Source organism: Sapajus apella, unplaced genomic scaffold, assembly GCF_009761245.1.
Source record: "Sapajus apella isolate SASKATOON/1434 unplaced genomic scaffold, GSC_monkey_1.0 scaffold69, whole genome shotgun sequence".
Classification (NCBI taxonomy): domain Eukaryota; kingdom Metazoa; phylum Chordata; class Mammalia; order Primates; family Cebidae; genus Sapajus; species Sapajus apella.
In genome coordinates this window covers 779,571-805,904 of record NW_022437009.1, presented here as the reverse complement: position 1 = coordinate 805,904, position 26,334 = coordinate 779,571, and the positions used below count along the sequence as shown (strand labels likewise).

At 42.6% G+C, this 26,334-nt stretch overlaps 1 protein-coding gene across 4 annotated transcripts in view; it reads left to right on the top strand.

Annotated features, from left to right (window-relative positions):
- The window catches only part of HAO2 (hydroxyacid oxidase 2), a 31,243-nt gene extending 6,231 nt beyond the window's left edge, over positions 1–25,012 (top strand). For 3 of the 4 annotated variants that reach the window (XM_032249583.1, XM_032249582.1, XM_032249584.1), the window contains exons 2-8: positions 13,413–13,551; positions 15,200–15,351; positions 17,045–17,322; positions 18,876–19,085; positions 22,368–22,526; positions 22,877–22,946; positions 24,043–25,012. In XM_032249583.1, coding sequence (XP_032105474.1) covers positions 13,413–13,551; positions 15,200–15,351; positions 17,045–17,322; positions 18,876–19,085; positions 22,368–22,526; positions 22,877–22,946; positions 24,043–24,098 — 1,064 coding nt within the window. In that variant the 3' untranslated portion in view covers positions 24,099–25,012. The remainder of the gene's footprint in view (positions 1–13,412; positions 13,552–15,199; positions 15,352–17,044; positions 17,323–18,875; positions 19,086–22,367; positions 22,527–22,876; positions 22,947–24,042) is intronic. The other variant, XM_032249585.1, reaches the window with a different exon arrangement.
- Positions 25,013–26,334: the final 1,322 nt, after the last annotated feature.

Below are 26,334 nucleotides of genomic sequence, written 5' to 3'. Positions count from 1 at the left end.
GCAGCTGATAAAGAAAAGCAGGCCTAATTAGGGGAAGAGAGAATTCAATGGAAATGTAAGTAAGAAATGTTGATGCCTTTGAGGGTGTTTTCAAAGGTTTTTGCAGTCCTTTCCTAGGTCTAATGGGACTTCAAAATTGTTTCACTTTGTTCTTCTTGATACAAAGGACTACAGAGCATTAATTTTATCTACCATAATGAAATTATTTTTGGTTTGCAAATAGAAAAACAAAGGAGATGGGAGAGATTAAGAAAAGAGAAGGAAGGGTGAGAAAGATTTCCCTGATAAAGGCACTCAGCAGTTTGGAGAAACAGAACGGAGGAAGAGGCACATCTGTGTAGTAAAATGGCTTTTGATTACCTGGTCTGAGAGCAGGAAAAACAGCGGGTGTGACACGCCTATCCTCTCATAAAAGGGAAATAGTGACAAGACTGGTTAAGTCGTTATCCACTGGAGCCATAAGGTGGTACCATGGGACCAGAAGTGTTCACGAAAAGAAAGGCCCCCAGGCTGGGGAGGAGGAGTGAGGGCAGGCTTGAGCACCCAGCTATTTGGTGTTGGCAAATATGTCTAAATATTGTACTGGTTCCCTGTTCTATACTTTATAGCCGCAAAGTTAATGCCGTACTAGAATGTTCATATGATCTCATCTAAACAGCTCCTTGTATTTATGGGCAAAGGAAGCACAGAATATGAATACTTGAAGGACCTCAGCTCAGCTGTTAATTTCAGGTGGCTTCAAATCTATCACAGATTAAGCTAAAATATACAAAAATATATATTTTTTCAAATGAGGAAGCTGAGACTTGGAGCAAAGACATGTAGCCTGCCTCTGCTCAAATAAATATCTGTAACTATCTCCCTTGAAGGAGCCTGCCGCTAGACTCAGCTAGAGTCCAGACTCAACTCATCTACACTGGATTTTATCATTCCCACAAGAATAGTGGATGCAAAGGTTATAGCCATCACCATAGCATTGCCAACAACAGCATTGTCGTGGGAGAGGCTGCAGCTAGAGGAGGCTCTGAGAATGAAACGGGGGATGGGAGAGAAGAAGGATCACAGAGCTTCGGGAGACTAGGATAGCCATGTGCAGACAGCATGATAAAATCTAGTGTGGATGAGTTGGGTCTCCAGAAATCTTAGGTCTGTGCTGATAAGCTAATTCTCAAGTGAGGAGAAGTAATTCTCAAGTAATTCCAGGTTGTACTGCCATGCTATCCAGAAGCAATTGCAAGAGTCCTATCGTATTTCAGAAAGAACTCGGAACGTGGAGACACAAGACCTGGGTTCATTCCTTAACTGTGCTACCAAACTTGTGCACATCTCTCTGTCTCTCTGGGGTCCCTCTCAGCTCCAGCAAAACTGTTCTCATAGTCTTCCAATCCTCAACAGGCAGGATGTGTGGGAGGCAGGACAGTGGTAGCTAATTGCCTAACTAGGTCACAATAGCTTCAGGGTGAGCATGTCATTGACATAAACATGCCCTACCCCCAACCTCAGGAACTCTTTCAATCTATGATACACAAAGCTCCTAAGTAAAGCAAAAATTTGAGTCACTCCCCTGCCATGAACTAATGAAGCCATTCCGAAGAACTCAGGCATCACACTTCTTTTGATAGAACATGCTTACAGGTCTAGAAGAGAATTTTCATTACTGGGAAGGAAAAAAAGGCTGATGAGAATGGTTGAGGAGTGGCAGGCTAAAGAGGAGACATTATTATTACATAAATCAGAATAAAACAAACAAAAAAATGGGTCAGTCATTCTGGTCCAGAAGGAGTCCTGCATCCTTGATTTACAACGTGCAAGGGCTCAGGGAAGAAACCAGAGCCGATTCTGGGCTGACAGATACCAGGAATTAATCCTTGCCGCATCTGAACTGAACTGGCTCTTTTTCTCCTCACTCCTATACAAATGCCATCTTTGATTCCTCAGGTCACCGCAGTGTTAAAAACAGTCTGGTTCCCATTTTACTCTGAGGGCTGACCTGCTGCTCCTGGGAATCCAAGTTCTTCCCCCTGCCCTTTCTTCCCCATGCTGGGGTCTCATTGGAGGCTCATCTGCTTCAGTCACAGGAGCATTTTCCAATGCCATTGTTTCATGTCTTCCCTGGACGCAACACTGCCTCTGCACATGGCTCTCCCAGTCTCCCGCAGCTCGGGGATCCTTCTCTCTCTCATCACCCGCTTCATTCTCAGGGCCTCCTCTAGCTCAGCCTCTCCCATGACAATGCTGTTGTTGCCAACGCTATGGTGAAGGCTATACCCTTTGCATCCACTATCCTTGAGGGAAGAGTGATTAAGGCATTTTCAGCAAACTTTGAACAGTCTAATATCTCCAACTCGGCCCGTAAAATGTAGCCTTGATATTATCTGACATTCCATTGGGAAACTTGGCAGAAGCTCCTAAAGAACTAGGACAGAGGCTCTGGAAGGACACCATCCTAGAGCACCAAGCAAGTGTACCTTAAAGTCAGTCATCAGAGGCTGCCTTTTCTCCCCCATTGTATCTCCACAGCCCACCCGGCGATTTTCACCCTGAGATTTCTCACAGACTGTCTAGGAGGTTTCCATACAAATATAAGCACTGATAACCCTGAGCTCCAAAAGCAACACCAACACGAATCATATGAATCACATAAAATCTTCAAAAGAAGACAGCTTTTTATCCGGCTGGTGTTAAATCAGATTGCAATATTGAAGAAATAGAAGTCTTCCTTGAAAAACCTGCCAGCTCCTCTGCATCCTTCCTTCCCTTGCTCAGGACGGTTTGAACTTCAGATTGTTAGCAACAGGTACTCCTGAATGTCCTTAGACTTAGACTTAATGCTCTTAGACTTCCACCTGCTTGTCACTGGCCTGCTAAATGTACCTCACTGTTTTTTTTTATTGCATTTTAGGTTTTGGGGTACATGTGAAGAACATGCAAGATTGGTGCATAGGTACACACGTGGCAGTGTGATTTGCTGCCTTCCTCCCCTTCACCTATATCTGGCGTTTCTCCCCATGCTATCTCTCCCCAACTCCCCAATCCCCACTGTCCCTCTCCTATTTCCCCCTGACAGACCCCAGTGTGTGATGCTCCCCTCCCCGTGTTCATTGTTCAACACCCACCTATGAGTGAGAACATGTGGTGTTTGGTTTTCTGTTCTCCTGTCAGTTTGCTGAGAATGATGGTTTCTAGGTTCATCCATGTTTCTACAAAGGACACAAACTCATCGTTTTTGATGGCTGCATAATATTCCATGGTGTATATGTGCCACATTTTCCCTGTCCAGCCTATCATCGATGGGCATTTGGGTTGGTTCTAGGTCTTTGCTAGTGTATACAGTGCTGCAGTGAACATTCGTGTGCAGGTGTCCTTATAGTAGAACGATTTATAATCCTTTGGATATATACCCAGTAATGGAATTGCTGGGTCAAATGGAATTTCTAGGTCTAGGTCCTTGAGGAATCGCCACACTGTCTTCCACAATTGTTGAACTAATTTACACTCCCACCAGCAGTGTAAAAGTGTTCCTATTTCTCCACATCCTCTCCAGCATCTGTTGTCTCCAGATTTTTTAATGATCACCATTCTAACTGGCGTGAGAGGGTATCTCAATGTAGTTTTGATTTGCATTTCTCTAATGACCAGTGATGATGAGCATTTTTTCATATGTTTGTTGACCTCATGTGTGCCTTCTTTTGTAAACTGTCTGTTCATATCCTTCATCCACTTTTGAATGGGCTTGTTTGTTTTTTTCTTGTAAATCTGTTTTAGTTCTTTGTAGATTCTGGATATTAGCCCTTTGTCATATGGATAGATTGCAAAAATATTTTCCCATTCTGTTGGTTGCTGATTCACTCTAATGACTGTTTATTTTGCTGTGCAGAAGCTGTGGAGTTTGATTAGGTCCCATTTGTCTATTTTGTCTTTTGTTGCCACTGCTTTCGGTATTTTGGTCATGAAGTCCTTGCCTATGCCTATGTCATGAATGGTTTTGCCTAGCTTTTTTTCTAGGTTTTTTATGGTGTTAGGTCTTATGTTTAAGTCTTTTTTTTTTTTTTTTTTTTGAGACGGAGTTTCACTCTTGTTACCCAGGCTGGAATGCAATGGCGCGATCTCAGCTCACCTCAACCTCCGCCTTCTGGGTTCAGGCAATTCTCCTGCCTCAACCTCCTCAGTAGCTGGGATTACAGGCACGTGCCACCATGCCCAGCTAATGTTTTTGTATTTTTAGTAGAGACGGGGTTTCACCATGTTGACCAGGATGGTCTCGATCTCTTGACCTCGTGATCCACCCGCCTCGGCCTCCCACAGTGCTGGGATTACAGGCTTGAGCCACCGCGCCCGGCCTTATGTTTAAGTCTTTAATCCATCTGGAGTTAATTTTAGCATAAGGTGTCAGGAAGGGATCCAGTTTCTGCTTTCTGCACATGGCTAGCCAGTTTTCCCAATATCATTTATTGAACAGGGAATCCTTTCCCCATTGCTTGTTTTTGTGAGGTTTGTCAAAGATCAGATGGTTGTAGATGTGTGGTGTTGCCTCCGAGGCCTCTGTTCTGTTCCATTTGTCTGTATCTTTGTTTTGGTAACAGTACCATGATGTTTTGATTACTGTAGCCTTGTAGTATAGTTTGAAGTCCCATAGTATGATGCCTCCAGCTTTGTTCTTTTTACTTAGAATTGACTTGGCTATGCGGGCTCCCTTTGGGTTCCATATGAAGTTTAAGATGTTTTTCTCCAGTTCTGTGAAGAAGGTCATTGGTAGCCTGATGGGGATAGCATTGAATCTATAAATTACTTTGGGCAGTATGGCCATTTTCACAATATTGATTCTTCCTAACCATGAGCATGGAACGTTTCTCCATCTGTTTATGTCCTCTCTTATTTCGTTGAGCAGTGGTTTGTCGTTCTCCTTGAAGAGGTCCTTTACGTTCCTTGTTAGTTGTATTCCTAGGTATTTTATTTCCTTGGTAGCAATTGTGAATGGCAGTTCATTCTTGATTTGGCTCTCTTGAAGTCTGTTATTGGTGTATAGGAATGCTTGTGATTTTTGCACATTGATTTTGTATCCTGAGACTTTCCTGAAGTTGCTTATCAGTTTCAGGAGATTTTGGACTGAGACAATGGGGTCTTCTAAATATACAATCATGTCATCTGCAAATAGAGACAATTTGACTTCCTCCTTTCCTATTTGAATACATTTTATTTCTTTTTCTTGCCTGATTGCTCTGGCCAGAACACCCAATACTATATTGAATAGGAATGGTGAAAGAGGGGATCCTTGTCTAGTGCCAGATTTCAAAGGGAATACTTCCAGTTTTTGCCCATTCAGTATGATATTGGCTGCTCATTTGTTGTAAATAGCTTTTATTATGTTGAGATATGTTCCATCAATATCTAGTTTTTTGAGGGTTTTTAGCATAAAGCGCTGTTGAATTTTGTCAAAGGCCTTCTCTACAGCAATGGAGATAACATGTAGTTTGTTTTTGTCTTTGGTTCTGTTTAGGCAGTGAATTATGTTCACAGACTTGAGTATGTTGAACCAGCCTTGCATCCCTGGGATGAAGCCTACTTGATCATTGTTGATAAGCTTTTTGATGTGCTGTTGCAATCAGCTTGCCAGTATTTTACTGAAAATTTTTGCATCTATGTTCATCATGGATATTGGACTGAAGTTTTCTTTTCCTGCTGAGTCTCTGCCGGGTTTTGGTGTCAGGATTATATTGGTCTCATAAAATGATTTGGGAAGGATTCCCTCTTTTTGGATTGTTTGGAATAGTTTCAGAAGGAATGGTACCAGCCCCTCTTTGTATGTCTGGTAGAATATGGCTGTGAACCCATCTGGACCTGGGCTTTTTTTGGGTGGTAGGCTCTTAATTGCTGCTTTAACTTCAGACCTTGTTATTGGTCTATTCAGGATTTCGGCTTCTTCCTGGCTTAGGCTTGGGAGGATGCAAGTGTCCAGGAATTTGTCTATTTCTTCCAGATTTATTAGTTTATGTACATAGAGTTGCTTGTAATAATCTCTGATGATGGTTTGTATTTCTGTGGAATCTGTGGTGATATCCCCTTTATCGTTTTTTATTGCATCTCTTTATGATCTCTTTTCTTTTTTATTAATCTGGCTAGTGATCTGTCAATTTTGTTGATCTTTTCAGAAAACCAGCTTCTGGATTTATTGAGTTTTTGAAGGGTTTTTTTATGTCTCTATCTCCTTCAGTTCTGCTTTGATTTTAGTTATTTCTTACCTTCTGCTAAGTTTTGAGGTTTTTTGATCTTGCTCCTCTAGCTCTTTCAATTTTGATGATAGGGTGTCAATTTTAGATCTTTCCTTGCTTCTCATGTGGGCATTTATTGGTATATATATTCCTGTAGACACTGCTTTAAATGTGTCCCAGAGATGTACTTTGTGTCCTAGTTCTCATTGGGTTTGAAGAATATCTTTATTTCTGCCTTCATTTCATTGTTTATCCAGTCAACATTCAAGAGCAAGTTGTTCAGTTTCCATGAAGCTGTGTGGTTCTGAGTTAGTTTTTCAATTCTGAGTTCTAACTTGATTGCACTGTGGTCTGAGAGACTGTTTGTTATGATTTCCGTTCTTTTGCATTTGCTGAGGAGTGATTTACTTCCAATTATGTGGTCAATTTTAGAGTAGGTGCAATGTGGTACTGAGAAGAATGTATATTGTGTGGATTTGAGGTGGGGAGTTCTGTAAATGTCTATTAGGTTTGCTTGGTCCAGGCGTGAATTCAAGTCCTGGACATCCTTGTTAATTTTCTGTCTGGTTGATCTGTCTAATGTTGACAATGGGGTGTTAAAGTCTCCCACTATTATTGTGTGGGAGTCGAAGTGTCTTTGTAAGTCATTAAGAATGTGCTTTATGTATCTGGGTGCTCCTGTATTGGGTGTGTACATATTTAGGATCGTTAGCTCTTCTTGTTGCATTGATCCTTTTACCATCATGTAATGTCCCTCGTTGTCTCTTTTGATCTTTGTTGGTTTAAAGTCTGTTTTATCAGAAATGAGAATTGCAACTCCTCCTTTTTTTTTGCTCTCCATTTGCTTGGTAAATCTTCCTCCATCCCTTTATTTTGAGCCTATGTGTATCCTTGCATGTGAGATGGGTTTCCTAGATACAGCACACCGATGGGTTTTGGCTTTTTATCCAATTTGCCAGTCTGTGTCTTTTGATTGGGGCGTTTAGTCCATTTACATTAGGGTTAATATTGTTATGTGTGAATTTGATCCTGCCATTTTGATGCTAGCTGACTGTTTTGTCCATTAGTTGATGCAGTTTCTTCATTGTGTTGATGCTCTTTACCATTTGGTATGTTTTTGGAGTGGCTGGTACTGGTTGTTCCTTTCTATGCTTAGTGCTTCTTTCAGGAGCTCTTGTAAAGCAGGCCTGGTGGTGATGAAATCTCTGAATAATTGCTTGTTCGTAAAGGATTTTATTTCTGCTTCACTTATGAAGCTTACTTTGGCAGGGTATAAAATTCTGGGTTGCAAGTTTTTTCTTTAAGGTTGTTGAATATTGGCCCCCAGCCTCTTCTGGCATGTAGGGTTTCTGCGGAGAGATCTGCTGTGAGTCTGATGGGCTTCCCTTTGTAAATAACCTGACCTTTCTCTCTGGCTGTCTTTAGCATTTTCTCCTTCATTTCAATCCTGGTGAATCTGGTGATTATGTGCCTTGGGGTTGCTCTTCTTGAGGAATATCTTTGTGGTGTTCTCTGTATTTCCTGGACTTGAATATTGGCCTGCCATGCTAGGTTGGGGAAGTTTTCCTGAATAATATCCTGAAGAGTATTTTCCAGCTTGGATTCATTCTCTCCATCACATTCAGGTACACCTATCAAATGTAGATTAGGTCTTTTCACATAGTCCCATATTTCTTGGAGACTTTGCTCTTCATTTTTACCTTTTTTTCTCTAATCTTGCCTTCTCATTTTATTTCATTGAGTTGATCTTTGACCTCTGATATTCTTTCTTCTGCTTGGTCAGTTTGGCTGTTGAAACTTGTGTATGCTTCGGGACGTTTTCGTTTTGTGTTTTTCTGCTCCATCAATTCACTTATATTCCTCTCTAAGCTGTTTATTCTTGTTAGCCTTTTGTCAAATCTTTTTTCAAGGTTCTTAGTTTCTTTGCATTGGGTTAGAACACACTCTTTTAGCTCAGAGAAATTTCTTATTACCCACCTTCTGAAGCCTGTTTCTGTCAATTCATCACACTCATTCTCCATCCAGCCTTGTTCCCTTGCTGGTGAGGAGTTGTGATACCTTGTAGGACGAGAGGCCTTCTGATTTTGGCTGTTTTCATCCTTTTTGCACTGGTTTCTTCCTATCTTTGTGGATTTATCCACCTGTCGTCTTTGTAGTTGTTGACTTTCAGATTGGGTCTCTGAGTGGACGTCCAGTTTGTTGATGATGAAGTTATTTCTTTCTGTTTCTTAGTTTTCGTTCTACCAGTCAGGCTCCTCTGCTGTAGGACTGCTGAGGTCCACTCCAGGCCCTGCTTGCCTGGGGATCACCTGCAATGGCTGCAGAACAGTAAGGGTTGCTGCCAGTTTCTTCTTCTGCTACCTTTGTCCTAGAAGGTTACCCCTGAGATGTCAGTCTGAGCTCTCCTTTATGAGGTGACTCTTTGGATACATGAGGGTCAGGGAGCTGCTTGTGGAGACAGTCTGTCCTTTATAGTAGCTCAAGTGCTGAGCTGTGAGCTCTGTTGTTCATTCAGAGCTGCTGGGCAGGAACGTTTAGGTCTGCTGCAGCTGAACTCATAAACGCTTTTTTTTTTCCCCAGGTGCTCTGTCCCAGGGAGTTAGGGCTTTATTTATAAGTTTCTGTCATGCTGCTGGCTTTTTTCAGGGCTGTCCTACCAAGTGAGGAAGCAGCCTAGTCACTGTCTGCCTGCAGAGGCTTTGCTGAGCTGCTGTGGGCTCCACCCAGCTGCCATGTGAACTTCCTTGCAGTCATGTTTATACAGGTGTAGTTAGAACTGCCTTGGTAATGGTGGCCCGCCTCTGTAATAGTGGGGTGCCTCGACAATGGCAGGCTGCCTCGGCAATGGCAGACTACCTCCGTAGTGGTGGACTGCCTCAGTAATGGCAGACACCCCTCCCCCACAGAGTGGACCATCCCAGGTTCAGTTGTGCTTGCTGTGAAACTCTCAATCCAGAGCATTTAAGACTGCTTTTTATTGTGGGGGTGAGACCAGCTGAACATGATCACCTGGCTCCCTGCCTCAGACCCCATTTTTTTTTCCGTTGAACAGGTGACTCTGTCTCCCAGGTGTTCCAGTCACCTGTTGAAAAGGTGCCGGGATCAGTGTGATTTCCCATGTGGTGACCCACTGCACCAGCTAAAACAGTCGCACTGAGGTTTGTGGTGCTTTTTTGCCTGGGAATCTTCTGGCCTGGCTCCCCGTTTCAGTCCCCTTTTTATCAGTTGAATGGGCGAATCTCCCAGGAGGTCCACTTACCAGCTAAAATAGCACCCAGACCCGTGTATTTTATGTGGAGACCCGTCGCGCCGGCCAAAACAGCTGTGCTGGCAACCCATGGGGCTCCTCTGCCTGGGAATCTCCTGGTCTGTGGGCAATAAAAATCCATCTGGAAATGTGGTGTCCACTCACCCTCTGCACTTTCACTGGGAGCTGCAATCCTGAGCTGCTCTTAATCGGCCATCTTGGATCCGTCCACCTCACTGTTTTTACTATCAGACATAAAGCCTAAAGAGGCTCAAGGAACTAATATGAGCCAAAGTTTCTAGGACAATAGCTAGCAATTGGTGAATTTGCAATTTTATTCTTTTCTCCTCTGTCTCTTCTTCTTAAGCAGTAGGAATAAAAAAGGATAAAAGAAAAAAACATTGAAATGGAGACAAAATAAAATGGAAACACAAGAAAACCATTAGATTACTTGAATCTTCCCTTTAATTTCCAGTGGATTTAAGGCTGGTAGGGAACAAATTGAAATAAAGTACATAAAAATATACTGTGCTAAGTTCTTCCAAATTTAGAAAAAGCTTTGAACAATGAAGTTATCCTTTTCTTTAATTATAAACCTTATATTAAACATCTAATAAAAATAACAGACCACTAAGATTTACATATATTATAAAAAGAAAAAATTATAATTGTATTTTTAAACCTACAAAATTATCTTAAGCTCAATATAAAAAGCAATTTATGAGAACCAACTATATTGTTCTTTACATGAAATTGAAAATAGAGAATGTCTATCTTTAGAAGCTACCAGAGCACATGAGTCTGGGACCATCTCTCATAATAACTTACTACCTGAGTGTATTATTAGTCCATTTTCATACCGCTAAAAAGAAATATCTGAGACTGCATAATTTATAAAGAAAAAGAGGTTTAACGGACTCCCAGTTCCACATGGCTGAGGGAGACTTACAATCATGGCAGAAGGTAAAGGAGAAGAAAAGGCATGTCTTACATGATATCAGGCAAGAGACCGTGTGCAGGGAGACTGCCCTTTATAAAACCATTGGATCTCATGAGACTTATTCACTATCATGACAGCATGGTGAAACCCGTCCCCATGATTCAATTACTTCCCACTGGGCCCCTCCCATGACTTGTGTGGGTTATGGGAGCTAAAATTCAAGATGAGATTTGGCTGGAGACACAGCCAAACTGATCTTTCACAAGTTATTTCATTTCTGAGGCCTCAGTCTCTTCAAATGCAGAATAGGAAGACTAACACCTACTCTGTCTTCTTTACAGAGTCATTGAGAGAAAACTGTAAATAGAAAAGAGTCTAAGGAAAAATTGGAAGTGGTATAGGAATGAGATAAAATAGTGTATGTTATATATAAGATGCTAGGGTTAATTCTTAATGTCCAAGCAGCTTTCAAATTATATAATTCACACTATTCTAGGCACATGACTCTGAGTCAGCATGAGCCATTTCTTCTGGATTAGACACAATCTTTTTGTCATTTTTACTCTAGAATTGTGTAGAACAGCATTTCTGAGTGTATCATTTTAAGATATGTGGATTTGTTGAGATATTCGGAGTTGAAACCTGGTGAAAATTCTTATCTAATAATGCAGAGAAATGGCAGGCAGGGGAATGTTAAATTCACGTAATGAACATTTATAAGCAGCAACTCAGTGCCACATACTATCCTAATACCTAGGGAAAGTGTGTTGGGGGTCCTCTGTTCAGTTCTTCAATAGGAGGAACACATAGTTGAGGCTATACTTTGTTACTGAAAGGATGCAAAGCAAAATTAGCAAAGGGAAAAATGGTTCTTGCAGCAAAATCTGGAGGAAATCAGGTATAAGCTTCCATGAGTCCTCTGCCAGCTAACTCATGTGGGATGCAGTTAATTCCCCTAGCAACAAGATATGATGTTAAAGCAAAATGTTACCTACCTGGGGCGCTCAGTAGAGATCCAACGCCCAGAGTTTCATGTTGGGGGCTGGTCATAAGATCACCCTCTGCCCAGCCCATACCAAACTTTCAGACTCCCAGAGGAGATGCAAATGTTTGTCATAAACCACATTGTTTACACAAACAGTCTACACACAGGGGGCTGCTCTTATCAAGGAATACTGGGAACCCTGTTGAAATCCAAGTTCCAAGACACCAACAAAGGTCTAACGTTGCAAGCAGACCTTTGGAAGAATAACATTCCCAGGCCTGGTATGTTAATTCTTTTATGCACGCAGAGAAACAAGCAAGCAATTGTGATATAGTTGGATACTTGCGATGATTAATTCATTTGACTAACGTTTATTAACCCTTTGAAGGGTGGAGTAAGAACGAGCTAAATTAAATATGTTTGTAGTACTTCGTCAGACTCAACTCCATACCCCACGGCTCTCTCCTCACTCACTAGCAGAGTGCTTTTCCTATAAAAAGTGCTATGGCAGGACTCCAAATTCCTCCTCATAGCCTCCATCAAGAGCCGAGTGCACATCCTGGGGCGTCTGTTTTTCTGTCCGTTATATAATTTCTTCGTGCTTAGCCTCTTTAGTAAGTGCAAGGGCTACTCCTGTTTGACTGGATCAGACTTGGGTTTGACTCGAGGTGCCCTCAGGCAAGTTCCACCCCATCCCTGCCCCAGCCAAGATTCCCAGCACCCCACATCTCATCTGGCCTCTCTGTCCCCTTTGTCCAGTAGAGGAACTAACCCATTCCTGGTTGAAGCCCTAGTTACTGGGACCTATTCCCTTCCTTTAGATAATGGCCTAAAAGCCATTCAGTTTCTACCCACAGCCTTGTTAATTTTCACATGGCTGCCAACTGCCTGGGAGTTGGCTGGGGCTTAGAACTTCAGGTTTCTCGGTTTTTCTTCTGGAATCCTCTCATGCAGGAGCTCTACGTGCTGTTACTGACAGCAACTAGTGTCTTCAGCATCTTTGCTGCTGCTGTTTCTACTGCCCTGTTTCTACTGGAGAGATTTACTGGTTACCCCTAAACCCTGCCCTCTTTCCTCTTTCAGGAGCATTGTATCAAAAGTACCAAGCTCTGGGTTTTTTTTTTTTTTGGGGACGGAGTTTCGCTCTCATTACCCGGGCTGGAGTGCAATGGTGCGATCTCGGCTCACCGCAACCTCCGCCTCCTGGGTTCAGGCAATTCTCCTGCCTCAGCCTCCTCAAGCTCTGGGTTTACAGGGCTCAAATTGAAGAGGAAAATAAATGGAGGTAACATACATTGTTTCCCAGGTCCCAGAATTAGCAAAAATAGAAAAGAGGTAGATGGTGACACTTGGGCCTCCCAATAATATCAAGCAGCACGTTCAGTGACCCAGCTAAGAATTACAAAGTAAACTTTCTCTTGTCCCTTCCCCACCCTGTCATCCACGGCCCCAGGCAATTCAGACATTCAGATGTTCCTGGGAACTCCCAGATATTAGTATCAGTTCACCAAGAAATGAAGTTACTGAGGCAGTGAAGAGCCAAGGCCTAGAAAGCCGGGAATGCCGTGATGTGAAAGGCAAAAGGCATTCCCACTGAAAGGCAAGAGGCAGGCATAATCAGCCTTGAACTTTAGGGATATCACAGGCAGCTGAAGGAAGACAAGATGTGGAGTTAAGGTAAAGGCAAGACACAAAAATAAGAAATTTTTGTAATAAGTTTTTAAGAGGTGCTGGGGCCTCAACTAGGTCTGAGGTGGTGTGTGTAGAGTGGAGGAGAAAAGATGAGAAATATTCAGAAGGCAAATAATCGGGATTTGGGAATGGGAATAGGGGAATGGAGGGATGGACCATTATTCCCTGTCTTCTGGCTTAGGGATCACTGGCTTTGGCATTAACTCTATTAAGATAAAGAATACGCAGAGATCAATGTTGAATCCAAACAATTTCATACTGTAGCTTCCCCTTCATTTTCTTTTCTGCATCTGAAGTGTTCTTACTGGGTTTGGTTTGGTTTGCTTTTCTCCTTGGAAGGTCCAGAAATGTCCTTGGTGTGTCTGACAGACTTTCAGGCTTATGCACGGGAGCACCTGTCTAAGTCAACTCGGGATTTTATCGAAGGAGGAGCAGATGACAGCGTCACACGGGATGACAACACTGCCGCATTTAAAAGGTTTGGTCTTCCGCAGCCTGTCTACTGTTAGGCTAAGGTGCACGGGGGGAGCGCTCCTTCGATGTTAGCAGTCCTGGTTTCTGCCTCCAAAAATCACAGACCACTCAAGACCTAGAAATGTGAGTGATGTTTTGTTGTTTTGGCTTATTGCGGACAGGGGAGGGAGGGTTGATGAGAAGTGGAAAAAGAGAGTATTTATCTTATCTCTAGCATAAGTGAGTCATTCTCCTTCATCTCAGCAACTATGCAACCTAACAAAATAGAACAAGAGTCCCAGAATGACCAGTTCCCTGGGCAGGGAGGATGGGCCTGCTGGGAGGCCTAGATCTCCTGAGTTCCTGAACTCTGGCTTGGTGAAGAAAATGGAACACAGGAGAGAACGCTTTAGGTTTGGAGAAAACATGAAGATCCAAGGAGTCTTAACGATAATAAGAGATTGAGTCAAGGGAGAAGAGTTAGGCTGAAAAAGCAGGAAGTGGAGCATCATTCAACCAAGAGCAGTCCACAGGCAGAGGTTGACCTGCCACTTATTTTTGTATGGTCCGTGAGTTAAGGACAGTTTTAAGTTTTTGAATGGCTGGGGAGTAGGGGAGTCAAGAGAAGAAAAATTTGTAATATATAAATATTATATGAAATTCAGATTTTAGTGTCCATAAAGTTTTATTTTAACATATCCATGCTCATTTACTGTTGTGTATGGCTGCTTTTGCCCTTTAACAGCCGTGTTGAATAATCGTGACAGACTCTCTGGCCCTCTATAGAAAAAGCTTGCTGATTCCTGTGATAGACAGGTCAGGAGAAAATTGAAAAACGGCATACAAGGAGCCCTATGTTCTGTATTTTCACACTTAAGTAGCAGTATACTAGGCATCATACATCATTTATTTCACTTTGTCTTCACAAAACTGTTAGGAAATTTGAACTATTCTTCCTGTTTCACAGATGAAGCGACTGAGGCTACCTTACTCAAATTTCCACAATTAGAATTTTCGGAAATTTTTCTAAGTTCATGTCCAGAAATAATAATATTGTGTAAACAATGAAAACTAGGCCCCTGAGGCTAAGTATACATTTATCTAAAAAGCATGTTTTGCCTATTTATTATCTGTAAATTCTCCTATCTTCTTCTAAAGCAGTGTTGAAGTCAAATCTTTAAATGAACTAGTGTCTATCACAGGAGCCCGAGTCGCTCCCTGGGATTTGTTCTCATTCAGTGGGCTTTTCTTACTTTCTGGAGACTTACTCGTGACCTGAGAGGAAAAGAGCCTGGAACTTCTTCCTACCTATTCTTCTCCTTTTTGTCCCTGTTGTGATGAACCAAATCAAACCGTCCAAGTGCTACAGTGTAGTCAGGGAGGCGTGGCTCAAAGACACAGACCCTTGACGCAGCAAAGCAGGTATAGTGTGGACTTGGTGTGCACGAGGGGTTCAGAGAAGGTTGAGGAATGGGGAACGAGGTGTTGGGAGTGGCTCCCAGGAGAAGAGCCTGTTCTGAATCCACGCAGATTACTCAGCTCTCAGCCAGCAAGGTTCCACAGGACCCAGTCTGGTTTAGACTTGTATCAGGAATCAGGGGTTCACCCCAGACAGCACATCCCTGCTGCAGAGTTATCGCATCAACAGAAAATCTCTTTATTGTCCGGCACAGAATTCGCCTCCGTCCCCGGTACCTGAGAGATGTGTCTGAGGTGGACACCAGGACCACAATACAAGGGGAGGAGATCAGCGCCCCTATCGGCATCGCACCCACAGGCTTCCACTGCCTTGTCTGGCCTGATGGAGAAATGAGCACAGCAAGAGGTATGAACCATCACCCCGAGGCTCCTTTTCCAGAAAAGGTGTCCCTCAGAGCAGTGGCAGAGTGCTCCAAGATTCTCTCTAGAAGGGCCTTAGGAATGCAATCTGGTTAACACTAAGGAAGGCAGGAAAGAATGCCCTGTGTAACTTGAGGTTGAGAAAGCATTCATTTTCCATAATAAAGAAGAGTTAGAGTGGGAGGGGGCTACAGATGAATAAGATGATGCTGAAATCCAACCACGTCATCCCTCAGGGAAGGGGTGCTGGCCCCTCTGGCTCACACCACCGGTAGGGAAAGGGATGCTTAATGCAGCCCCACGGCTAGGGCTCTCTTTGGCCCTGATGGGCCAGAGCTGGGGCTGAATGACAGTCTCTGAATATAGGATTAGGAGAGAATCCTGACATTAGGTCCTAACACAAGACGCTGACAGCTGCAGTTGCCCAAATATTCCATTTCCCTTCTCCTCAATTGAATTTGTCATCTTGTTTGACAAAGAGTTTCTTGTTGGGTTACATCTCTTTCCCAGTCAACCCTATTCTTATGCCACATCCTCCTCCTCCACCACCACCATCACCATCAAAAATAATAATAATAATATAATAAATAGAAAAGGAGAAATGGGGCTGAAAATGCTCTTGGGACTCTTTTGCAATCTTCACTCTAAGTCACATCTGTTTTCGTGAATTAATTGCTCAGGGCTTCCCTGAGGTCTTTTCCTTTGACTCCATGATGCAGGAAGCTATGAAGTCAAGGATTCTAGAGCTGAATGTGACATCCATCTTGATGTAGTTTAGGGACCATGGTCTAGCTAGTTGAAATATTAATATCCTATATTAATATGACGAGTTTACTAAATTGTCATGGTTGAACGTGTTGTTTGGAAGTAGGATGAAAGAATGGGATATCTCGTCTTGACATGAAAAATTGAAAATGTTAATTTTTGATTAGGCCAAATTCTCTGCCCATGTGTTATAGTGGGACACTGGCATTAGCCTGTTGTAGATTTCATTGAAATGAATAAAGTAGGAAATGGGAAATTTGCCAGTCAGCAGCAGCAGCATGAACGTCATCACCATCAATGTCATTAGCACGGGCATCTATGCAGAACGCTACTTTGCAATGTAAAGAATAGTCCCATAGTCAGTATCTTATTCAGTCTCCCAACAACCCTAAAAACATGTATTATTATTTTCCCCATTTTACAGAAAAAGAAAATGAGAGACTCAAGGCGACACAGCAAAGAAGGGGTAGAACTAACATTCTTCTAATTCCATGTGTTATGCTTTTTCCACTATGAAATTCAGGCTCTTCCACTGGAATGACATTCCCTCATCCTTACCTCTCTCACTGTCTTCTGCTTCATTAGGAGTTCACAAGAAGCCCAGTTTCCTGTCTGAAGGCTGTAACACAACCAACGTGGTTTTGGAGATTGGGTGGCATCTCTAGCTGGAAATATTTTGTTATTGAGTGGAGGGTTTGTAAGACAGGTTATACAGGGGAGAGTCCAGACAGCTTTAGGTCTCTCAGTCTGATCAAATTGCCTTCTATCCCTGCCTTACAAGGAAGCAGAATGAAGTTAAACTCTATCTGCATTCATGGGGCAAGATGGCCAGAGGCTACACAGACTCCCAGGGTTTCTCAGCCAAGTCCAGACGCCTCTGCCCTCTAGCTTGTGCCATGTCTTTTGCTTTGCAGCCGCCCAGGCAGCTGGTATCTGTTACATCACCAGCACACTTGCCAGCTGCAGCCTTGAAGACATTGTTACTGCAGCTCCCGAAGGCCTCCGATGGTTCCAACTCTATGTGCATCCAGACCGGCAGCTGAACAAACAGCTCATCCACAGGGTAGAATCCCTAGGTTTTAAAGCTTTGGTGATAACTTTGGATACACCTGTATGTGGCAACAGACGATATGACATTCAAAACCAATTGAGGAGGAACTTAACACTAAAAGATCTTCAATCACCTAAAAAGGTAGGAAAGATACCACACTCGATGGACAGGCATTACAGAAGGCAAATTTCCTTTCCTCTTTTCTCTTTTCCTCCATTCTTTCTTTCCACAAGTATTTATTGAATGCCTGCTCTGTGCCAGATGTGGTATACAGCAGTTTGTAAAAGCAGATATGGTTCCTGCACCCGAGAGCTTCCAGACAAGCAGAATATAAGACCAAATGTTCTCACCCTTGGATCTGCCCAACCTGTCACCAGAAGTGTCTGGGCAGAGCTGCAGGCTGAAAAATAGGAAAGCCATAAAAAAGATTTTTGCATGGAACGGGACAGTAACTAAAAAAGTTCATCCCACATTTGTCATTTTCATGACAAACTCAGAAAATGGTCATTTTGGATGGCATACATAGACAAACTGACTCTTCAAAGGGGATGTTCATGACCAAGGTGGCTGGCCAGATAGTCCCAACAGGCCAGGTTCTACCCTGCTGTCTTAGAACTGAGGAATCAGTATCTCTGCACACATAGAATTCATTTGTGGAGCACAGGTTGCTATAGCACATTTGTTTGTCATCTCTGAACTAGGTGACTACAAAGGCCAACTTCCCCATTAAAATCCTATAATTAAATGGCAAGCAGGGCCTCAGAGAGAGACAGCCAGGATGAAGTTGGAATCCCTGGCTATAGCAGAGGTAGTAAAGCCAGGCTTTTCAGACAGTGGGTAGCTGTAATACCCAGCCAAGCAACTCAACAGTTCTCATTAATCACAGATTGGCCTTGAGGTGCTCCAAAATTCTTATTCACATTCCAGAAGCACACTGAGATTTATAAATATTTGATGTACATGGTGAGTCAAGAGTAAATATTGGGTAATAACTGATTTTGTATTGCTTAGTTCTTATCCTGGGTATGTTTTAACCATAACATAACACGTTGACCTATAAGTGCTTTTGCTTATCAATATCATATACTAACCTCTGATTTTTTTTTAAAGTAGAAACTTTGTCTTATTTGTCTTTGTGTCTCTAGATCCTAGCACAATTATTGAGCAGCAACATCATTCATGGTTAATGATAAGCAATTGAAGTAGAAATTCTTTTATACAAATTTTGTTTAAAAAGGGAGCTAGAAACATTGTTGGGTTGTGTGGCTCCCATTTCTTTTTATTTTCTTTGTTGTTTGCTTTTGAGACAAGGTCTCACTCTGTCACCCAGGCTGGTAGGTGGTGGCACCATCGCTGCTCACTGCAGTCGTGACCTCCTGAGCCCACATGATGATCCTCCCGTTTTAGCCTCCCAAGTAGCTGAACTACAGGCATGCATCACCATTTATTTTTTATAGAGGACCGGCAGCAGGGTTTCTCTGTTTCCCATGCTGGTCTCAAAATCCTGGGCTCAAGAGAGCTTCCAGCCTCAGCCCCACAAAGCGCTGGGATTATATGTATGAGCCATCATACCCAGACCTGTTCCTCCTCCTTGAAGTTTATAAATGGCAACTCTCCAAATGTGTCTCATCTTTGGAATGCATCAGGTAGACTTGTGAGAGTTCAGGACTAAGTTCCCTTTTTATTTCTTATAGGGAAATTCATTACCTTATTTCCAGATGGCTTCTATCAGCACTTCTCTCTGCTGGAAAGATCTCTCCTGGTTTCAGAGCATCACTCGATTGCCCATCATCCTTAAAGGGATTTTGACAAGGGAGGATGCAGAGTTAGCTGTGAAGCACAATGTCCAAGGCATCATTGTTTCCAACCATGGTGGGAGGCAGCTTGATGAGGTTCTTGCTTCAGTAAGTGGGATTACTTCAGAGAGGGGTGTGTTTGTGAGTGGTGTGTGTGTGTGTGTGTGTGTGTGTGTGTGTGTGTGGCGTATCCACATCAAGGCACTCTGTGAAATCTGGTGCGTATTTCCCCCCTCCATACCACATGTGTTGGTATGTATTTGTGAATTTTAAAGACTGTTAATTATTGATAACAGCCTACTGTGTGCTAGGCTGTTTTTTCAACCTTTACATATAGCATCTCTAAGTCTCATGCCAATGCTGGAAGATGGGTGTTATTATCCCTGTTTCGTAAATGGGGATACTGTAGTTTAGTGATGTTAAGTAACTTGTGTTTAGCTCACACAGATAATAAATGGTTAATGTGGAATTTGATTAGAGAGATGTTCTAAAGTAAACACCTTTTATGGCAAAACTCTAAAAACACCCTAATGAGTCTTTTGCTAAAATCTACAAAAGTCCATACTTTCTTCCCCTAACTTATAAACTTATGTCCATTATAGATGAAGTTTGAAGGCAAAAAAAAAGGTGGGGAGGAAGGAAGGCAGGAAAATAATCTTTACATGGGAATTTGTTGTTGATTTGTTTTCATTGAGTTATATTTTTTCCAAATGTTCTATTGCTGCTTGACTTGTTTTAAGAAAGAGAAATGAGGTTTTTTCCTTTTCAGTTTCATTGACACATATAAATAAAAGATGTTCGCTGCAGCTAAGTTAGAAAATATACATAAGCAAAAGATAAAATCAGCACTAATTTTATCACTATCACTAACGTCAATATTTTGATCATTGTTAACATCTTCTTAAGGCAAATACAACTTTTTGTGTTTAAGAAACTTATAAATTATATTTTGTTATTTTATTTGACATAACATTAAGAGGAACTTTTCGTTTCAGTATATACGCTCTTCTTATTTTTAATGGCATGTAATATGAACAGACCAACCTCCGATGTAGAACAACTGTAACCCCTATAATCTTTCCCTATTTTAAACAACACACGAGTGACTGAATCCTCAGCACATTGCCAAGTACTTCTTTACGATACATTCCAGGAACTAGAAATTTGCACTAGTTGGTTGATACATTCCAAGACACATGATGCTTGGGAGCTTAAGGTCCAGCCACTCACCTCCTTCTCTGCACCAGCTCTAACTGGTAGAGGCAGAGGAATGGCAAGCCCACATGGAAAGCAGGGGCCTCCCTTCACTGTGGCTCTCTGGTAAGAGCTGGATTGAAGTGGTCAGGCCTCCTACTTTCCATCCCACCTCTTGATTTGCAACCTTGTGAGAAAGTGGTTGGGCAGAGCACACGCTGAACTCTCTCACCCAACACCTGCCAGAAAGCCTGCAAGTCATCTGGTATTTAGCAAAACAGAGAAGGCAAAAGAGCATAGCATCCAAAAGCAGCAAACGGTAGAATACAGACTTTTGAAAGAAAACTAATAAAATACAGTATACAACAGGTGCCAGGCTCTCATTAATCAACTTAGCTGGTCTTGTTTCTTTGAAAGAACTGAGTAATAGAGAAAGATGAAGACTAATTCTCCCATTGTGCTTCTCCTGTAGAGAATGAGTATTGGCTAAGGCAGGGGCCAGGGAGAGAATTTTTCCTATCTTATTCAGCTGGTCAAATTATTGTTCTCCCAAGCCATTTGGTTTCACCTCCAAAGCCAAGTTCACTCAGAGACAGCACCAATATCAGCGTAAGCCTAGTGAGGGTTTTGCTTCAGGCAAAACCTGACCCGACACTTGTATAACCCTCCCTCACCTGCCTCACCTTAATCCTAGCCCCAAATCTATTTATTTATAAAAACAAGCTTCCAGCTCACAGGTCAGAGTTTGCCATTTGGTTTTTTAAAACATTCTATTCAAATATCATTTATCTGAGGTTTTAAAAATATTTTCATAGTTTATTAAGGAACAAGTAGTGTTCCGTTACACGAGTAAGTTCTTTAGTGGTGATTTGTGAGATTTTGGTGCACCCATCACCTGAGCAGTATACACTGCACCCTATTTGTAAGTCTTTTATCCCTTACCCCCTTCACACCCTTTCCCCCTGAGTCTCCAAAGCCCATTGTATCATTCTTATGCCTTTGCATCCTCATAGCTCCCACTTATGACTGAGAACACATGATGTTTGGTTTTCCATTCCCGAGTTACTCCACTTAGAATAGCGGTCTCCAATCTCATCCAGGTCTCTGCGAATGAATTCAGTCCTTCTTGTGGCTGAGTAGTATTTCATATATCACTGTTTCTTTAGCCACTTATTGATTGATGGGCATTTGGGTTGGATCCACATTTTTGCAATTGTGAATTGTGCTGCTATAAAAGTGTGTGCAAGTATCTTTTTCATGTAATGACTTCTTTTCTCTGGATAGCTACCCAGTCATGGGATTGCTGGATCAAATGGTAGTTCGACCTTTTTTTCTTTAAGGGATCTCCACACTGTTTCCCATAGTGGTTTCCATCCCTCAGAGAAGCACAGACAAGAACCCTGAGGGAGTTCCAGAACTCCCTCCACAAGGATCTGTCCCCCTATCCAGAAGGGACCTACTGTCACTTCTTCTTACAGACTTACGACTGCCTGGAGACATAGATTGGCCTGGGGCAGCTTGTGTGGTCAAGGCCTATTGGCCTGTTTGCCGGAATAGAAGAGGCAACATAAGACACAAAATTCTGTAGAAAAAAACCAGGCCAAGGTCATTCTTACCATGCTGTACTTTAATCCTATCTCATTTTCTCAGATAGGGCATAAGGGACTCAGGGACAATTTGGTCGAGTGGTGCATGAGAAATGATAGGCAGCCCAGTTTCTAAAGTCAGGCTGCAATCCAGACATGCAGGCCGTGGATGAGGATACTTGTCTTGGCAGAAAGACTTTGTGCCTTCGCAGTGGAGAGTCTTTCTAGTCGCGCCATCTAGAAACAGAGAGAGTAGAAGAAAATCAAAAGTCAAAATATTGTTTGAAAAGAAGAAACTTAACGTGAACATTATAAATGGAAAATGTCCCTTTTAGGACGGAAAAAGCAACCAAGCAGTTCTTCCAACCTGTGAGACAGTTAAGTGAGTCAGAGAAAAGCTACGCTGGAGTCAAAGCAGAAAGTCAAGGCAGGAGGGCCTCAGGAATGTAACTGCTGCTGCATTTGATCAGCACCAGCAGCCTTAGGCATGGAACGGGAAGAAATTGTCAAGGACATCTTCCCAGCTTGGTTTTCCCGAGCGTAGGCCAGGAAGACCAAGTCTGAAAGTCAAAACAGAAAGCCCCCCAGCCCGTGTGTATCTCCTTTTCAGATTGATGCTTTGACAGAAGTGGTGGCTGCAGTAAAGGGGAAAATTGAAGTCTACCTGGATGGTGGGGTCCGAACTGGCAATGACGTGCTGAAGGCTCTGGCCCTCGGGGCTAAGTGCGTGTTTCTTGGGAGACCCATCCTATGGGGTCTTGCCTGCAAGGTGAGCGTGACAAAGCTAACCAGCAAGAAGATACAGAGCTTCCCATTCATTTCCGTGCTTTTCTGTGGTTCATTTTCCAAGATTGGCCATTTTCAAAGTGATTCCTAAAGGACAGTTACACCTGACCTGCATCTCCATGCCTTCTCTGAAGCATACTGCAAAACATCAATAGCTCTCATCCCCTATCTTTGTCTCCATGCTTTCCTTTACTCCCAAGGGAATTCTCGCTTCACAGAGATCCCCCATCCTTCCCATCAAAGCGCTGATTATATCTAGAATTTATACTCAGTGGATGGTCAGAATGTTCCTTCATGTCTCTTTGTGTCTCTGTTTGTCTGCCTTGGGAGCAGGGTGAACACGGTGTTAAGGAAGTTTTGAACATTTTAACAAATGAATTCCGCACTTCCATGGCCCTTACAGGTAAGTTAAAAACATTTTTTTTTTCCTGATTTGGAACTTAACGCAGGATGACTAAAGAACAGGAGCAGCCGTCCTTCCCTCCAGCTGACCCTTACCTGGTGCGGCAGCTGTCCAGAAGGTAGGCCAGGGAGGTGACATTCAACACAAAGATTAAGCACTATTCTTTGCCCAGTGGAAATCAGAGCTCTCCTCAAGATTACTGTCAGTTCTGGGGAGTGTCACCTCTGGTTCTGAATTCCTGCTTCTGTTGAATTTGTTCAATTGATGGGCTATTGATATATCCCATGCCTGCCGCTTCTGTCCACTCCAATCAACTGAGGCATGAAGCTCAACTCTTTTCTATGCTTCTATTTTTAGGAAAAGACCCTCTCATTAGTATATTTTTGTGAATAATACGTTTTGCCAAAGTTATGGAGCATACATCATAAATATGGAATGAACTCCCAGTTAAACATTACACAGCCTGTTGCTGAATTCTTTCAGTCTCTCGTCTCCAGGGACTTCCCATTGCCTGGTCAAGCCCACAACTCCCCGGCCCCATAACATCACACCAGCTTCTCTTTCTCCCTTCTTTAATTATCTGGAGTTACTCTCTTCAATCCTTATGTCCAATCTGAGCCACAGTTATAACTTTCCATATTAATTAAGATCTTCTTCTAAAGAAGAGTCTTTTCCTTTAACAGGACTTTCCCTTAGATGGCAATTGTTATGTGGAATATTCACCCTATCTCGTTCGCTGTGTGTCATATTCTTCCCTAACAGATACTTCCTATATCCCTGAGCCTTATCAGAACCAAGATAAAGATGAAGGACATCTATTGCACATGAAAATTGATTTAGAAAATGCTAAAATAGGGTTTTTATAGGTTACCCTGACATTTTGACATGGCTGTGTTCAGAGATGACATGGGCCCGGGTTCACAGAATAATTCCCAATGCAAACAGAATTACACCATTCATTCTGTATGTAAACCATTTTGTAAGAGTGAGTGCAAAGATCAAGTCAGACTTGCTCCCCTTCATCACCCCTCACCCGTAAGGCAGTGAGTTGCTGGTGTTTGAGAGAAATGAGCTTGTAACCACATTGTTCTTTTAGGCTGCCGGTCGGTCGCTGAGATCAATCGACACTTGATCCAGTTTTCCAGGCTGTAAGAAAAAAGAGCTAATAACCAGACTGCTGAGGTTGCCCACAGGAGGATCACAAACTCACAGCACAGTGTGTGATGCTGTCCCGCCTGGAACCCATCCTTCCCGGAGGCTTATGCCCCATACTCCCAATCCCTCCACCCCCGTGCTTCAGGTTCTCCAAATCCCTTGTGTTCCTCAAATGTGCCATGCTTTTCTTTGCTTCCCTGACTACTATATGTTGTTCTCTTGCCTAAAACCTTCCTCTGAAGCGAAAGATCTCAAGGGGACAGATCATCAATCACTGGAACAACTAGTGGGTTATATTTTTTGCATACTCTACATAAACTCTATGAAACGACTGTAGAACTTTGCACTCTGCACAGAGGAGCTGTACATACAAAGCATTTTTCCAACAAAAAAAATAGACCTATCTATAGAAAATAGGGAAATAGTGAAGGACATAGACTTTGGAGCCACACAGATGGATTTGACAGTGAGGACTACTGCTGGCAAGCCGAGTGACTTGGGCGTGTTTTCTTATCTCTCTGTGTTTCTGAGTCCCGGACTGTAAAATGGGGATTACACTCCCTCAGCTAGTAGTTTGGGAAAAAGTTTAAGTAAGATAATGTATTTGAAGTTCAGAATACAATGCTTAACACGTAGTACAAGTTTAAGAAATAGGAGTATTTCATATATATAACATATATACAGATACATATATACATATACATATAGTATTGTTTGGAAAATTCCTATTAACTTTTCAAGGCCTTGTGCAACTGTCACCGAATATTAACCCTGGCTATTTGCTTGGTGCTTCCTATTGTACTGTGCACATTCCAATATTACAGCCCTTACTATAGTGTGCCATGTTTCTTTATTTGCATATCTGTCTCCACAAATAGACAAATAGACAATGAATGGCTCCAGACAAGAAACTGCATGTTTGATCCTGGGCTTGCTATATAGTAACATCTCATTGAACATTTCTGGGATGGATAGATGGATGGATGGGTGGATAGAGGGATAGATAAAGGAGAGGTGGAAAATAAATAAATGACCTATCAGCATAAAACCTCCCGAGACCAGTAGTCAGCTAGAATAGATTTCAAGAGCAGGGGTACCCAGCTGAATAAGACCTGACACTTGAAGACATCGAGAAGGTTACAGATGGCTGGGCATGAAGGCTCATGCCTATAATCCCAGTCCTCTGGGATGCCGAGGCAGGAGGATCACTTGAACCTAGAATTTTGAGACCTCAGTGGGCAAAATGGGGAGAACTCTGCAAAATTAAAAATTTGTTACAAACCTAGCCGGGCGTGCTGGTGAGCAGCTGTGGTCCCAGCCACTCTGGAGGCTGAGGTAGGAGAATCACTTGGTCCGGGAAGTTGAAGATCGTGCCACTGCACTCCAGCATTCTGGGTGACAGTGCAAGACCCCACCTCAAAACAACAACAGCAGCAAAAACAAATAAACAAACAAACGAACACAAAAAAGAAGATTAGAGAAAAAAATCCATGTCTAAAGTAATAGCTTCAGCAATGGATTCCCCATCATCTCTCCAGCTGCTTGCCGCACTCAGTTCTCCACACAACAGCCTGAGAGAGTTTTTTAAAGCAAAATCAAATCCTACGTCTCACCTATTTAAAACCTTTCTATAGCTTTCCATTCCACTTGGTCTGCACTCTAGACTGATCCCCAGCTCTCCGGGCCCCCATGATCTGCTCCTCCTCCCAACTGTTTCCTTATCACCCTCCTTTTCACTCACAAGACCGCAGCCAGGTCTCCCTTCTATTCCATTAACAAGCAAAAACTAGCCGCCTCCGGATCTTCACCTTTATCAATCCCTTTCCATAAAACGGTGTTCCTCACCTTCTCATGGTTTGCTCTCTGTTGACGTGTAGATCTCAGCTGAACTGTCATAGCCCTGATGAGGTGAGATGTCCCCGACCATCCTGCTCCGAATGCTCTCTGCTTCATTCATCACATCACCCTGTTTCTCCCCTCCTAGCCGTTACCACCACCTGCAACTAACTTATCAGTTGTCTACTTTATTGTTTATCTGTACTTGCATAGAGACCTTAGACTATCTTGCTCCCTGATACGTTCCCAAGGGCCTAGAATCATGCCCAATGTCATATAGGGCCCATAAATATTTATTAAATAAATTAATCCAGGAAGGGAAAGTTGGATCAAACTACATCATCAGATCTGGAGAATTATAGTAGTCAGAGGAGGAAAACAGTGACATAGGATGGAA